Source organism: Lycorma delicatula, chromosome 4 (assembly GCF_047948215.1).
Source record: "Lycorma delicatula isolate Av1 chromosome 4, ASM4794821v1, whole genome shotgun sequence".
Taxonomy (NCBI): domain Eukaryota; kingdom Metazoa; phylum Arthropoda; class Insecta; order Hemiptera; family Fulgoridae; genus Lycorma; species Lycorma delicatula.
Window position 1 is genome coordinate 20,388,842 of NC_134458.1, and position 17,463 is coordinate 20,406,304.

General features: G+C 29.6%; 1 protein-coding gene across 5 annotated transcripts in view; it reads left to right on the plus strand.

Moving 5' to 3' along the window:
- The window catches only part of RYBP (ring and YY1 binding protein), a 29,934-nt gene extending 16,731 nt beyond the window's left edge, over window positions 1-13,203 (plus strand). For all 5 annotated transcript variants that reach the window (XM_075362468.1, XM_075362471.1, XM_075362469.1 and 2 more), the window contains one exon: window positions 6,031-13,203. In XM_075362468.1, the coding sequence (XP_075218583.1) occupies window positions 6,031-6,241 (211 nt within the window). In that variant the 3' untranslated portion in view covers window positions 6,242-13,203. The remainder of the gene's footprint in view (window positions 1-6,030) is intronic.
- Window positions 13,204-17,463: the final 4,260 nt, after the last annotated feature.

Consider the following 17,463-nt stretch of genomic DNA (forward strand, 5'->3'; position numbering starts at 1 on the left):
GTCCAACTCCTCGCAGAGTCTGGCCCAATGATCCCTTTTGGCTCTCTTGATAGACCTATTAAGCTGACGCCTTGCCTCTAAATAACATTTGACTGCGGTGTCATACTCAGAGCCGCCTCTGATCCATAGTCTTTGCTTTTTCCTCCTAGCTTGTTGTAGAGTATTGCGAAAGCACGCTATCTCATTGGACTACCAGTATACTTGTCTTCTACACCTGGTGGCCCTTATCTCCCTGTCCATCTCTTGTTGAATAATTGATGTGAGAGTATCAGGTGTCAATTCAATTATAGTGCTAAGTCTTTGTGACACTTTATCGACTATTTTATCAAACAGGTGAGCCGTGGGTCTAATCACGATAGGTCTTTCTACTGCAGTATGAGTGCCATCTCTTATGACCTATTGTAATGAAAAATGGTCACTAGCGATATCATTGTCCAGGACTGTTAATTCACACTGATCCCTCAACCATCTGTGGTCAATGATGACTAGATCAAGTATCGAGTAATGACCCCGAGCCTCATAGGTTGGCGTGCCATCATTTATACAGTGACCATCAATCGATTCCATAAACTCTTCAATTAATTCACCGCGTCTATTACTGTGCGAGCAGCCAGCATAAACAGTTTTGCAATTGAAGTCCCCCAACAAAACAAACTTCTTTTTCTGCCTAGACAGAATTCTATATATGCTATCCAAAAACTTCTCATAATCGATGATTGAGATGTTGGGTGAAACATACGCCGCTACAATAATTATGGAATCCAACTCCGTCGCTATTACGCCTTCAGCTCTCTCCTTAAAGCTCAAGGCAATTCTATTGCTTACATTCCTGATGACCACGTCACCCACTGTGTCAGCGATCCATGCTGATTTCGCCGATTCATATCTATTAGGTTCCGTGATCACCAACAGGTCAACATCACGTTCAAAAGCCAGTTCATGTAGCAAGTCATGCGACAGCGTGCTTCTGTTAGCATTAGCTAAGAGGAGTTTAGTCATGTTTATTATGAGAACACGCCCAAGCACCAGTCCGATGGTCGTGACTTCCACAATTGAGGCAGCTCCTCTTAGGCTCCCGACACTCCGCAATCCTATGCCCTTTGCCGCCACAGTTAAAACATAGGTCCAGCCTGTCTGGACCCTTACAGTCTTGTCGACGGTGCCCAGAGCCCCTGCATCTGTAGCACTTTTCGTCATCTTCCCTAATAAAGGCTCTGCAGTTCACCCAGCCGATACATAAGCGTTGCTCCACCATCCTACAGGCTGCCTTATAGGATGTGATCACTGTAACATTCTTAGTCTCCGCGATTCCGGGTCTAATTGAAGAGATCCTGACATCCTCCATATCACCAACTCTTGCCGTTACTGCCGCTAAGATTTCTTCTTCAGTGCTATCTACTTCGACATCTCTGATATGGACAATGGTTCGACGCCCGGCTCTTGTTTTAAGATCCACTTTTAGGTCTGCAGCTTTACCTTTTAGAATACTCGTAAATTCTTCAGCACTTTTAGAACCCTGAATTCTTACCAGTACCTCATCATTTCTTCCTTTTTTTAGAGAAATTACATCTTTAGCATCATCTTTTGCAACCGCCGTCTTCATGGCACCCAAAAGTTCAGCATATGATTTACCCGCAGCTTTAACGACTAATGTTCTGCTATCCTCCACAGGAGGGGTTGACTTCTTAATACGCATTTGCCCGGGCCTAACCTGGGTATCAGCACTGTCCCTATGTAGAGTCAGAACTTTGATAGCTTCTTCTTTTTCCCTATAGAGGTACGACAAAATCTTTTTAGTATAGTTTCCTATACTATTATTAGGCAATATATATGCTAATTCATAATTATTTCTTTTAATTCTTCTAAGAGCTTTCAGTATGGTAAGCATAGTACTCTTCTCATCCATGCTAGGGTCATAGTAAATTTTATACTTTCTCCGCTTCACTTCTGTCTCCTCTCCAAAGACAGTTTGCTCATCCTTCATAATATCCCTCGCCTTATATTTGGGACTCCTTGCATCATAATTTTCACTGACCCGGATTCTGCAAACATCTCTCAAGCTACACGTATCCCCTACTCCAGAAGGCAGCTCAGAAACCAAGCTCAATTTAGCCCTAAGTACGTTGGGCCATCTCTTATGTAATAACTCAATAAGTTCTTGACCATCTAGCTCTCCTGTGAGTATTTGTTCAATATCGTCTTCTCTATAGGTGGACGTCGTTTGTGTGGCCTGCGAAATTAAGGTCAAAGACGCCGACAGATCAGTCAAGGCATTTAAGCCTTCATAAATCTTCTTTAGCTCCATTTCATGGGTGCCTATATACTTGGGCAAGCCGGGCCCTATATGTTGCTTAAGTGCCGCCATCGTGAGCCCTAGTTGGTGAATCAGACTTCCCAATGTCTCTGGCAAAGGTTCCTCCTCATCTGTGGACCCTTGCCGCGCTGTCTTTTTTCCCTTAACGTCGGTTTTCTTGACGTGAGATAACTTCTGTGCACTGGTGCTTTGCATGGCTGTAGCTTCCAGCGGGAGCGAACTTCATCTTCTCATGATGTATCGCAGTACTCAGGGGACTATCCCAAGCCCTATGAGTACCCACAAGCCTTGGTGCCCCAAAACAAAAAATTGGGGGGGTCAAAGGGTCAGGAAGGTTATGATTCGGATTTTGGTCAAGGACTTTTTGGATTATAATGTCTGGTTCGGGAATTATAAAGGAAAGGAATTCCCCCTACTAAAAGTCTTGTAGGACTTAGAAAAAATCTCGTATTGAATTCTTATGAAATTCTCTAAAATTTCTATAAGTGGTTGTTTACTTAAAACTATTAACTTGCAATAGCTTGTTCAAACACTTAGAAAATTTTCACTAATATTATACTATTATAACCTCAATAGTATATAATAAAACACTCTAAAAAAGTATCTTCTACTCACTCTTCTGAATTGTATGTAAACTCAGTTTATACTTATTCACTATTGACAACTTATATCACTTCAACGCCTTATAAAAAGTAAATTATAGCTATTTTAATTCACTAAAAATTCACTGAATAGTTTGAAAACTAAAAAAACACTAATAAAAAAGTAATTCCGTGGCCAAAACTCTTGAAATTTTCAGATCTAGTCCATTAACCATAACACTTTAACATCCAATTAACAGATCAATGAAAAAACCGAAAAAAACCTATCGAAAAAGCGACAAAACGCGGAGCAATAATAAGACGTCCTCACAGTATGAGTATCCAAACTAGACTCCATAATATCAATATCTGTCTAGATATATATTGTGTTTAATAATAGTAGACTGACTGCTGGTTCACCTTCCTTTCAAACATTTTTGAAAAATTTGCAGCCTCTAGATTGTTTCATTTTAGGGATAATAGGTTATCAAATTACAATCCATTTTTATTCAGAAAAAGAAAAAAATACATTGACCTCAACACCAAAAACTGAATTTTCCATTGCTATTGATCGATTTGAAAGTAATCGTTTTTCTTTTTATATGGATAAATTTCATAAATCTCCATTCAACAAACGCTTTAATTTCAGACCTTATACAAGAATCTAAAACAATTTTCTTAGCTCCAAAAATCAGTGTAATCAAACATGGAAAGAACCTATTTCATTGCTTTGTTCTAAATTAAATCGAGCTTATTTTATATTTGTTACGCTGTCAAGGAATAGAAGGTTTTATTATTTATTTTGTATGCATGCACTCTTTATACTTTAATATGGCATTATTTTCTGGGAGAACTCAGCAGATTGTATTAAAATATATTGGTCATAGAAGAAAATTTTATGAATTAAAAACCTAATTGTTACAGATTCTCAAAAAGTTATTTAAAAAAAAATCTTAAAATATCAATATTACCTTCAATCTTATCAGCTTTATCAGCTAGTAAATTTTTATTAGAAATTGCACCACACACTTTCAAAATAGCATGATGATAATATAAGAAGCAGAGGTCTTTATTTTATCCAACACATGGTACAGCATTGTATTAATGTTCTTTATTTTACCTTATGGTATTAATCTATAATATTTTACCACTTTGAATAAAATCGCAAAAAAATACAGCTACAGTTCAAATATTTTCTGCTGGGTTTTCTCCAGAATTTTGTGAAAGTTTCTATGCAACTGGCTGTGTCATTTCTATTGAATAACATTAATTGTATTTATTATGATAATTCCCAAATCCCCAAAAGTTCTTCTGTTTATCTGAATATTAAGGCTATTTGAAATTTTAACAGTCTATTTTAGTTGCATGTGAATGTGTTATTGTTTGATTATCTGTATAAGACTACGTACATTAGGTATGAATAGTATATTTAATACTGACAAACTCACCTACCACCTTTTAAATAAGGTTTTATGTGATAGAAAAGTAAATAAAGTTATTGGAAAGTATTTATTGTTTTTAAAATAATTTTGTTTCATTCAGAATTATTCTAATTAAAATATTACTGAAGTGATTTATTATAATCTATTGAAATATTTTTTAATAATCTTTATTAAATATAACATTTGTTATTAAGTCTTGTTTTAAAAAAAGTAACTTTTTTTAAAAAATCTGTTAAATCTGTTAATGTGTTAAACTTTTAATAATTTTATATTAATTATTTTTTTAACTGTCTGATGTAAACTGTGTTTTCATCTAACTTTTGTGTAAAATGTGTGGTTTCTTTTTATTTCTGTAAGAATTATTGTAATTAATTAGAAAAAAAAAGAAAAAAAAATTTACAGAAACTTTACATATTATTTAAAACTAGATGGCCATTTTGTGTTTAATAACCATTAATAGATGCTGATAAATTAATACATAAAAAAAAAAAAAAAAACTTAAGAAATAAACAATGCCTATGAAAATCAAAATGTCTACCTGTGTATAAAAATTAAAACTACTATCAACTAAAAGAGTAAGAATTATTAGGCATTTGTAGCCAAAAGTGTAAAGTTAGCTTATAAACAGTCTGAATCATTGAAGCTTTGAACTTTGATTGCCCATCACAATCTAGTGGATGTTTTGTGTGTAAGGTTGGATAAGAAAATTTATTTTATCCAAAAATGAACTTTAAACCATTCATCATATAGATATTCTCTCCCATGATTAAAATTTAATGAAGGGGATGTTTAATATTCTTATGATGGAAAACTTACTAAAAAAAAAGATTTTTTAATAAATTTAAAATTCTCCTTATTGTTGCTGCATCATTTTTTACAAATAAGTTATCTACTGACTACCTTATTTCTTCATTGTAAACATTTGCTAAAGCTCTCATTTCTATTTAACTAATTTGTGATCAATTCTAGATAAGTCATTTCCAATTTCCCTGTCTTGTACATATATTTGAGGCAAAATGCTTTGTTGTGGAATTATAAACTAGAATTATCCTAATTTTTAAATGTTACAAATCTTTTTTCCTAGAATTATTTTAGTTCTGCCCATGAGACATAAATAATTGATTTTATTAATTATTCTTTCTGATCACATTTAAAATATGGTACAAAAATTTACAGAAAGTTATGTTTACTGCATCTAGGCAAGTTTAAAAAAGTGATTAAAGGATGTTTTTATGCTGGTAAGGCATTCACAAATATTGCTTCAGTTACAACAGTAATGATTAAATTTTGCGTAAGTAATAATAATGAGTGAATACTATACATAAAGCAGATTTACATGTAATAAATATGTATTAAAAATATAAGTAATGAAACCATGTGTCAACTTATTCCCCATTTTTTAAAATGATAAGATTGTCAGATTAGTGCCTTGTCATTTTAGAGTTTAAAAAATTGCAAATTTTTGTATGTATTGAGGATTTTCTGAGATCAATTTGCACTATTCTTGTTAATTTAAAATTGTAGTAAATAGTAATAAATGAAATTTCAAACTTATCAATGTAAACTTACAATTTTTGGTTTGCATTCAAAAATATAAACATGTAAAGTAATAGTCTGCCTATTTTGACTTGATGAGACATAATCATGCATGTTGTTACAATTATGAAAATTTTGATAAAATTGTTTGTTACAGGCCTAGATTGAAAAATGTGGACAGAAGTTCTGCTCAGACTCGTGAAGTGACTGTTAACAATGTTACTGTTGTAATTACCGAGTACAAAGCTAAAGCTAAGAAACCTTTATCTGATCAGTCCAGTAGTACTTCATCAGAAAATGGTAGTCAGTCAGAATCTAGTACAGATGCTAGAAGTGGTGATATAGGTACAGATTCTAGAAGTTCATAATTTTGTGTAGTTTTTTATTTATTTATTTTCAAATGACCTAAAAAAATTGAATCCGTGACAGTGTGACCGTCGTTTTAATTTCATATAGCTCACAGATAATGACTATATTTATATATTATCACAGATATTTTATATATTTAAATGTGAAAGATGTTTTATTTACAATCTGTATTTACCATTGTGTTTGTATTTCCTTTGGCTTTGTCTATGTGGACTGTTATATATACAAGGTGTCTACGAAGATTTTGTGAAATTTGAAGGTGGTCGTGCCAAAGATTTAGGTTATGTTTAATAAATAAAGTGTTTTAATATTGCAGTACAGTTTCATGTTCATAATTAATTTTAATCAGTTTTATTATTTTGTGTGTACTATTTAAAAATAAATTGTCAGATGAAATTTCAAAATAGTAAAATTTAGTAATTTCCTATTTAATTTTTGGCTTATCATTTTTATATTCAGCGTTTTTTACGTAAAATTTTATTTTTATTGTCAGTATAACTCAATAGATTTATTTATATTTTATCTGTTTATTTTTTAATTTTAGATTATAGATACATTTAGCAAACAACTGTTGGTCTGTTTAAAGTTATAATTTTAAAAAAGTCATTGTGTGAAATTAAAAAAACTTATGATTGGCCAGGAACTAGTAAAAGCAGCGAGTTAAAATTTAATTTCCAAGTTAAATTTTATGATGATAGCTTAGAACTGATATATAATACTGATCCTGTACTCTGATGTATTTAACTGTTTTCTGAATGCTTTTGTTTTTATGATATGTTTTTTAGAACAGGTTTTTTTTCTCCATTTATTTAATTGTATTTATTTCCCTTTAATTTGATATAAGACTCAAAAATAGGGATAGAGTAAAATGTTACAGCCAATATGCCTTCCCCCCCCCCTTTCTACATGCTTATTTATTGCATAATGTTGTTTTGTTTGTAATGTTAATTTTTTATTTACCATGTCAGTTCTGTCCTTTTTTTATATACCATTTTGGAAGTTTCCCTCTATCAGCAGACACAATTTACTGTATAAAATTATCCACTAATATATATTTAGTCATGCTTTTGTCGGTTTGAGATATTTAAACGCATGTCATTAAATATACCTTCATTATATAATAATTAAGTCTATTTAGTTACAGGTAATATGAAATATACTGCATAAATGTATACATCCAACAGTATATAAATTTCATTTGTGTATACATTTCCACATTTCATTCCAGTTCCATGTTAACATTTACTAACATGGTTACCTCATTAGGATTTTTTTTAAGTTTGCTTTATGTGTTAGTTTATATTGATATTTTATGAGTTTAAAAATCCCTACAAGAAAATAAAACTGTTAAATTTTATATATATCACAGTCAATTGTGAAAGGATAGATCAAAAACACCTGATCAGACTAAAGTACTTTAAACAGATAATGTAGAATGTATTACAATCGACATATTAAGGTTAATAATACAATAATTTACTCATAATAATGCATCGCAGATATAAATATCGATTCAAAAATATGTGAAATATAATTGACTCAAATTTTGCCTGATAGTTCTGATTTATCAAAGGTTTTATCCTTCAGTCATTTCTATGATGTTCGGTAATGAAAAGTGATAGATAGGCTAATTTTTTTTATGATAAAAAGTTCTGCTTGTTATAATATGTTGCCGGTGCATATATAGAACTTATGCTTCTAGAGTTACATAAGAGTGACGTGTTGCTAGAGTTTAATTTACTTACTGACCAGATCTTTGAGATTGACGCTAAAGCATTAATTTTTAATAACTTCTGTGCCGATAATTTGCTTATTTTGTGAATTAAAGTTGTTTTATTTTTTGTATTTTGTTTCTTTTTATAATTTGTTTTAATGAAGTAATTAATAAATTATGATAACGTCAAATTGCCAGTTACTTCGGATGAAGTAACAGTATTCAGTTTTTCTAATTAATACATTGTGGACCGGGTTTAAAGGACCTTCATTCACCCTAGTTCCCAGGCATTTAAACCAGGATCTTTAAATTTATGCATGTATTTAGAAAAAAATCCTATCTTCACTCAACATTGTCCAAATTCCACGAAACGTGCTGAAAATCATGAGGGGAGGTTCTAGTATTGCTTCAAGGTGTGGTACCTCTGAAAGCAGCTTCCTTTATTAAGTGGTACCTGGAAAAACTTATAAATGTACCTTCTTTCTTTTCTAAGTTTTTTGCAGCACACTCTACATGCTCTTGTAGGATATTTTTTCCCTCCAGAACTAACAGTAACATCAAGAGCATGTTTCTTTGTCGCCATTCAGTCTATATGAGGGGGTCACTAAATGGGGCATGTTTGGTTGATTGGGAAGGAACTGGACGAATACTGTCAGTGAGTCAGAGTCTTGTGAGGTTTCCTTTACTATTGATGTCCAATTTTTTGCCACAGCCAAAAGAAAGTTCTTATATGTAATTTTTTTGTGGTTTCAAACAATTATATATCGTGAATAAATTGAAAAGACCACAATTTATTAGGAAGAGTTCCTAATGTATTTTCTTGTCTTTCTCATAATTGAGTAGTATGACAAGTACTGATCTGCACGATCTACACCTTTCATATGGTTGTTGTATTCTAAAATGCATACAGGCTTGGATATTTCATCTCCTGTTTTTCTTTCCCTTTTACCAGTTGTTTGCTGTTGACTACCATGAATTGTTGAAATCATTCTGATGTTTCTTTTATCTTTCCAACCAACAAGAAGCACATCACCCATACAGACAAATGTGGATTCCCCTTTTTTCAAGTTTTTCAATTTAGCTTTTAAAGAGCCATAGTAAACCTCTATTAACCGTTATTGTTCCACAAACCCTGGTTTTATTTTCTAATAACCTTTCATCTATTGAAACACTATTGTAATAGTTATCTTGGTATACGTGGTGCCATAAATCAAATCAAGATTACAATCAAGGATAGAAAGAATAGTTTCTTCCAGTCGTTTTACCTTCCCCAGTATACAGTTCCATGTTACAAACATAACCTGTGTCACTTTCACATACCATTCTGACTAATAACCCATATTTTATAATTTTAGCAGGATTGTAGGTTTGAAACTACCCTGCCAGGGAATCATTCCTTCATCTAAAGACAAATTTTGCTTAGGCTTATAAACACTTTCCAATTTATCCAGAAGATATGAAATAAGAGGTGTGATTTTGTACAACCTGACTGTGTTATTTCCTGCTTGTTCATTGTCACTAAAATGCCAAAACTGCCAGATTTGTTCAAATCGACATCTGCTGATAATTTTAGATAAAACTGGTGTTTCAGTATAAGAGTCAGTGGCCCAATAGTCTATAATGCGCCCTTTTTGTACTTGTTCCATTATTGAAAGAAGGCCCAAGAATGCTTTTATTTCATTTACAGTCATATCTTTCCATTTGAATTTTAAGTAATTGTCTATGCACTCCTATCATTTGTTGGTGGTACCTGTTTGTTTCATTACACATTATAACAAAAAGATCTTCCCCAAAAATTAGTTCTATAATATCATTTATATTTTCATTATTAGTAGGTACAACCTTAACATCTGGAATATCCTCAAAAGGTTCTAAATTCGGTCATCACTTGAATTGGTTGTTCCTGAATCTGAACTAATATTCAATGGCACTGGCCTTTTACAAGTATTTTACTATCACTAGAATCCATGTCATCATCTTCACTAGGACAATCTGACAATCATAAAGTAATTCGCATAATTCATTATTTTTGTTGTCGTGTTTACGATTTAAATCCATCAACTTACACGACACCATTTTTAGACTGGCTGTAAATCCCCTCTTACACAGCTGATATTAATGACATCCTCAAGGTCAAGTTTGAATGGGCATTCATTAACAAAATACGTGTGTAAATGTTCAGAAAATATTCAGTCAAGGCTACAGACCTTTAAAACTAATAAGAAGTTCACGTAAAATATAAGAGATTGCATGAGAGTTACCAATGTACAAAATCCGGTGATTCTCGTGAATGGTCTTTTGACAAAACGAGACAAATCACGAGAATTCTCACGACCAATCTGCAATGTGTTAACATTGAAATAATTTTTTATCCCCTAACTTTTAAAATTATCTTTAGCCATGTTCTGTCTATTCTGATTAAATTCAGTACCTATAAATGATAATTTTAGTGGAATATTCTGTAAGTCATACAATTTTATTTTTGTATGTTTTTAATTTTATCATTTACAACAGGGTTCTTTTGGGGTTTTAGTGTGAGGAATGGAATCCGATGTGTGGAATAATATTTTGTTATGTCAGTTTTAAGGATTTGTATTTTTATAACTAAATAACTGAAAAATAGAACTTTAATCTGTATTTTTATGTTATGGGAATCGATAAGCATTATAATTAGATAGAATTTTAATTTTAAATAATTTTCCTTTAATTTTGTTTTTAATATTGTGGTGAATTTCAGTATTAGTACTAAGAACTTTGCATAAAAGTTTTGGTTAAAAAAAGGAAAAAAAATTAAATGAAGCAATTGTATTTATATTTTAATAAATAGTGTTCATTTATATATGTACTTGTCTGTTCAAAATATAATTGTACAGTGAATTATTATTATTATTATTATGTAAATATGACTTTTATTTAAATTGTTTTAGTATTATGATATACGGCAGAAATCTCCTTTTTTTCTTTTTTCATTTATTATCTGGTATATTTTTATGTAAATGAATATTATATGTAGTGTGATAAAATAACAGTTTTACTGTATTTTTTTTAGTGTAGTATTAATTAGTACAGATAAGTTAAGATGTATGTGTTAGTGTGCTTAAGAAGCATTATCTCTATAGTGAAACTTTTTATACCACTTACAGTCTTAGATATTATTTAACAAAATTACATTATTTGTGATGTTATTTCTTATTTTATCATCAAAATTCTATCTCACTGTTAGAACAGATAAATTGTTTGATATTTATAATTCAGAGTTAAATGATGGTTTTTGTTTTGCATTAACCTTTTTTAGAATTGAGCCTAAATCCTGCTTACGGTATAGTATAAGCATCAAGTGAATTATACCAGATCAAGATTTGGGTTACTATTCAGTTTTGTTATATGTGATGAGATCATTTCTTTCATGTATGAATTACAGTTTAATTTTATATTTACTGTTATAGAGCATCATTTCATTTCAAAAGTATTAATGTTTAAACTGATCTTGTATGGTTTCTAGTAGGTGTTATTCCAGTTATGTAAAAAAACAAATAATAATAAATTGTTTTGTTGAAGTAGTTAAGGTTAACGATTCAGTAAATAAAAATCAAGTCATGTTAGCTTCATTTTTAGTGTGATGGTGTCTGCCCTAAAGGAAAATTTTTACTCTTTGTACAAAATTATTTTATTTTCATTTTACTTGTTAAGTAGTACATTTTTTTTTTATAAAGTTTAAATTATAGTAATCCCTCATTGTATATAATTTTTATGTGCATTTCTGTCTAAACTCAGGAATTTTAGGCAATTTTCAGGCATTACTTTCTCAGGAAAGAAGCTTTTGTAAAAACAAACAGTAGCTGTATGTATAGCCTGTTTATTTTTTCTAAATGTTATAATTATAATTATATAATAACGGGTTCAATAATTTTGAACACAATCTCAATATAGCGATTATAGTTCAAATAAAATGAATTTTAATAAAGTAATAAAATTATTTTATTAAAATCAGTTAAATTTTTATGTCACTGGCAAAGAACAAAGTTCTCTGCATAAAAAAGCATTGCTGAACAGGCTTCTTTCTACTTTATTGTTAAATAAAAATTTTAATAACATATATTTCCCAGTTTTAATAAAAAGGTCAAAATTTAAAAATTTGTGTCATATCCATTTAGATGAATTAATATATGAAGTGGAAATATTGTTTTTGGAAAACCATAATCAGAATTTCTAAACAGGCGTTTTAAATATATGTGTTGTGGACATATAGGAACACAGATTAGATAGATCACTTTGTACATGTATAGAACTAAGAATTACATATTTTATTATCATATTACTGCTTTCGTAGGACTGCCGTGATGCAGCATCCCTGCATCATTGGCAGACACAATTAAAATAATTCACATATAATTCTAAAAAAATTTGTTTTTCTTTGTGAGAGTTTTAATAGCTTCCTTTCTCCCTCCTTCATAGATTTAGGTATATGAATTATGTTAATAAGAATATTTGTTATTAATTAATACATGTTTTGCCTCAAAAGCTTAATGCTTTAATCAGCGTACAGTTTTGTCTTTCTAAATGTAATGTATTTATATCAGCAAAAGTTTGTTAATGCTGGCCATTATGTAAAAATAAAGTTGATCTTTGTCTTATGATGCGTAAAAGAGAGAAATGTTTTTACTGTACTTTAATAATTAATATACTGGATGAAATTAAGATAATATCTATGCTTTGTACATATTAATATTATTATATTAAGATGAAAGTACGATCTATCTTAAAAGGTACTTCTAATACAAATAGTTTCATATATTTATACATCATGATGTATTAAAGTACCTCATGATGTAATGTTGGAAAAGTGTAATTTAACAAATGATATAAATTGTCTTTCATTTATGTATTTATTTAAAATTATTATAAATTTTGAAAAAATGTAGGGAAATGATGTAAAAATTTTATATATATATATATATATATATATACACACACATTTTTTTTTTATTTTCTAATGATAATATTATTTGATTGTTGTTTATTATATGTAATTTCTATGGAACATTTCAATCCATTTATCTGTCACTTTACCCTCCCCTAATTTTTGTGTATTGAATATCAGCTTTAATTGTTTTCTTTAATCCCTTGATCGGGAAAATGCAAATTTCTTCCTGCACTACTTGTAAAACTTGTGTTTGACAGGCATCCAAAAATTTTATTTCATGTCATTAATGTATGTTAAATGTATATTAATTGTGTATTGAAAATCAGTAGTATATATATATATATATATATATATATATATATATATATATATATATATATATATATATTATTTCTTAATAAAGACAAGCCTGTGATAATATTTTTGAGTAATCGTTCATAATTTTATATCTAGTTTTGAGTTAACATTAAATCATAAGATATATTTTTGTTACTAAGAAAAGATTTGAGAACTAAGCAGAGGAAATAATTCATTTTGGTTATTTCCTCTGCTTAGACGCATTTTATTTTTCTGTTGAAAAACATAAAAAAATGTAACATATTTAGGTAAGTTAAATTAATTTATTTACAGTGTAGATTCTGTGCCATGTGTAACTGCATTTTCTCCATGAAGATTGAGTCTAAAGTATGTCTTTCAAGATTTGTAAAAAATAATAATTACTTGTAAAAAACAAGAAAAATACATCTGACATAATTTTATTAGCTATCTCTATAAAATGTGTCCTGATAAATTAATATGTAAAACTAGGGGCTGGGTTTCCTATGAATATTTTAAGTTAACCATAAACTTTTATCCCTGTTTTGATAAATTTATCCTGCAAGGTTAGTTAAGCCTTAAACTGGTTCATCCCTTCTGTCATAATATACATAAACAGAAAAAACCAAGATTAATGAAGTAGTCTGTTTCAGTTTTACATAAAATATATTTACCATGAAAAAAGAACATTCTCAGAAATGTTTTGACAATTGTAAAAGAATGAAATAAGTTTAAAAAGGTTGTGATTATGATTGGTCAGTTTTTCACTGGATTTTTTTGCCTACAAGGCGAGACATAACTTCAAAATTATCATTCCATTTTATCAATCCTAATGTTTCAGGAAGTTAAATACATTATTTTATAATGTTAGTCAGTATCTGGATAACACTATAGTTTTTATATTACGTACAATTAATCTACCTTTCTTAGCTTCTTCATAATTATCGGTAGATAATTGTACTTGATATAAAAATTATGATGATCTTAGCAGAAAATATATAGATATATTAATAATAACACCACAGTTCATTAACTTTTTCTGTTTTTTTTTTTTACTCATACAGCCACCTTTTTGCAATCCTTTTTATAAGCTTTTATTTAACTTGCTTTAGTTATAATCAAACCTTGCAACTGCTATATCTTTTGATCTATTGTATGAAAATCAATGAAATTTGGTACACGTATGTAACTTCAATGACAATACATACTACAGTGTTAGAATTTGAATATGACTCACCCCCATCCACCCACGTGCTACCCCTATGCTAAATTCATGCATGTTGCTTAAAATTTTTATTTCTCATCAACTATCGTATGAAAATCAATGAAATTTGATACACGTATGTAACTTTGATGTGTAAAAATAAATATTTTTTCTTTTTTTTTTGTCTAAACAAACAAAGCTTTTATTTAACTAGCTTTAGGAATAATCAGATCTTGCAACTGCTATATCTTTTGATCTATCATATGAAAATCAATGAAATTTGGTACACATATGTAACTACGACGACAATACAACACTATGGTGTCAGAATTTGATATGACCTGCCCCCACGCACTACCCTTACGCTAAATTCATGCATTTATTTGAAAAGTTTCATTTCTCATGAACTATCGTATGAAAATGATTGAAATTTGATACACATATGTAACTTCGATGTGTGAAAATAAATATTTTTACTTTTTAGTCTTAATAAACAAAGAAACTTGAACAAACAATTATATTCAGATATAAATATTATTAAGAATATTTTTTTTTTGGTGTAAAAAGTTTGTTGTTCATTAAGACTAAAAAGTAAAAAATATAAAAAAATTACAAAAGTATATTTGATTACATATAAAAAATTATTTTTTAAAAAAGCTTTTATTTAACTAATATTAATATTAACATTAACAAAAAAAGGAAACAAATTAGAAAAACCCTCTAAAAAGTAAAAAATAACAATTAAATCATATTGGGAATTTTAAACAAAAAAATATAATATATTAACAAATATAAAAATGCACTGAAAAGTAAAAAATAAATTATATAAATATCTAATAAATAACCAATAAATAAATGTAATAATTACTAAATTTTAAAATTAAAAGTAATGAAAATATTTAGTTAAATAAAAGCATGGCGCAGTTTTATAACAATCTTTCTGAATAAGTATTTATAGACATTTGCTGTATTTTAAAATATATTTTTTGTTTAATGAGGTTGTTTAGTATATATATATATACCTTATTTATCTGTAATAAAATAACTCGAGTTTTAATTCTTTGATGGTTCAAATTTGCACCGAGATGACCTTTAAGGGTTAATAAGATTAAAAATAAAAAATAAAATTTAGAAATCTTGCACAAAGTTATTACATATTGACGGTAATCTGAAAAATTATTAATTATTATCATTATTATAATTGTAATCATAATTATTAATTCATTAAATAAAAATTCATAATTAATAAAAATGAAACTTTTAGCGGAAAGAGTGCGTTCAGTTTGGCGTAGATTACAAGCAGAATTTGAAGATGAACTTCAACTACGTGAGAACACGTACAAAGGAAGCGAGCGGGTCCATTTTCCCAGATTGTTACTTGTAGCTAGTCAGTCTCAACTGGAGAGGTTCCAGCAGACCTTTCCGCCTCCTCGCGTCGTTATTGAAAATGAAAATGAAGATTAGTTGTAAAAATAAATGTTGTGTTGTTTTAAATTATAAAACTGCACCACGCTTTTATTTAACTAAATATTTTTATTACTTTTAACTTTAAAATTTAGTAATTATTAGATTTATTTTTTGGTTATTTATTAGATATTTATATAATTTATTTTTTACTTTTCAGTGCATTTTTATATTTGTTAATATATTATATTTTGTTTAAAATTCTCAATTTGATTTAATTCTTATTTTTTACTTTTTAGAGGGTTTTTCTAATTTGTTTCCTTTTTTTATTAATGTTATTATTAATATTAGTTAAATAAAAGTATTTTAAAAAATATTTTTTTATATGTAATCAAATATACTTTTGTAATTTTTTTTGTTTTTTGGTATTTTTTTTATTACTTTAAAATAGAAGTATAAAAAAGCTGATGTGTTATACTTTTACACCAGATTTGTAGTAATTATACTATGCTTAATTTAATAATATTGATTTTTCTTTCAAGTATATAATTATAACCTTGTTAAGAAAGCCATCACACGTCTGTATCGGTATACAACTATAATAAATATATGCACAATTTTTTTTTTTAAATTAAAAAAGAATAATTTATTTGTGAGTAAAAAAACCCATTTCACTATGAATGGTGTGGGATACCTCATTGGTATGTATATACATACAGTGTGTTCAGCTTAAAAGAGGCCCCATAATTTAGTTTAGTTTATAAATAATAGCTTATTTGCAAACACTTACATAATAATTTACAGAAAGTGTTGAAAATGAAGTCTGTCCATTTGTCTGTTGACAGTGAAGGCACTTGTCAACATGTATGACCATGTCTCTGGCTATTCTTGTTAATTACACCCCATCTGTTTCCTACATGGCATTGGTAATGTCTTCAGTTCCTGCAAAGTGTGGATTGTTCCTGTAAACAGTTTCTTCTAAGTAACCTCACTCAAAGAAGTCTAGACTAATTAGATCAGGGGATCTTGGTGGCCAAAGTCGTTTAGAAATGATTTTTTGACAAAAAAAATCCTGTAGCATCTCCATAGTAGAGCAAGCTGTATGTTAAGTGGTGCAGTGCTGTTGCAACCAGCAGTCACACTCATCCTCTTGCAGTAAGGGGATGAACTGTTGGATAAGTTTTTGGTAGACAGCATTCACAGTTTTTAAAAAAAACAAGGGTCCTATTATTTGTCATCTTGAAACCACAAACCATAAGCCTATTTTTTGTAGGTCATGGGGAAATTCAAAGAAAATGTGCAGGTTTTTAGTACCTCAGGTGTGGTAGTTCTGATTATTAACATACCCACCAAGGTGAAATCACGCTTCATCTGTGAAAAATACCTGATCTAAATTGCCAGTGTTGCCTCTAATGAAGTTCTTGAATCGTTGACCTTAGTATAATCAGGATTAGTTAGCTCATGGAAAATCTGGTTTCAATAGGATAACATTTCAGCATTCTCCTCACTTCAGTATGGGCTGAACCTTGTGAAATGTTCTTTTCCCGGCTTAGCCTCCACAAAGGTTTGTGATATCTTGTAACTGTTGCTTTACTGTCCTATACAACCTGCATCATTAAAATTGATGAGTGTCAGGCATGTTTCTGGTGTATCACCAAAC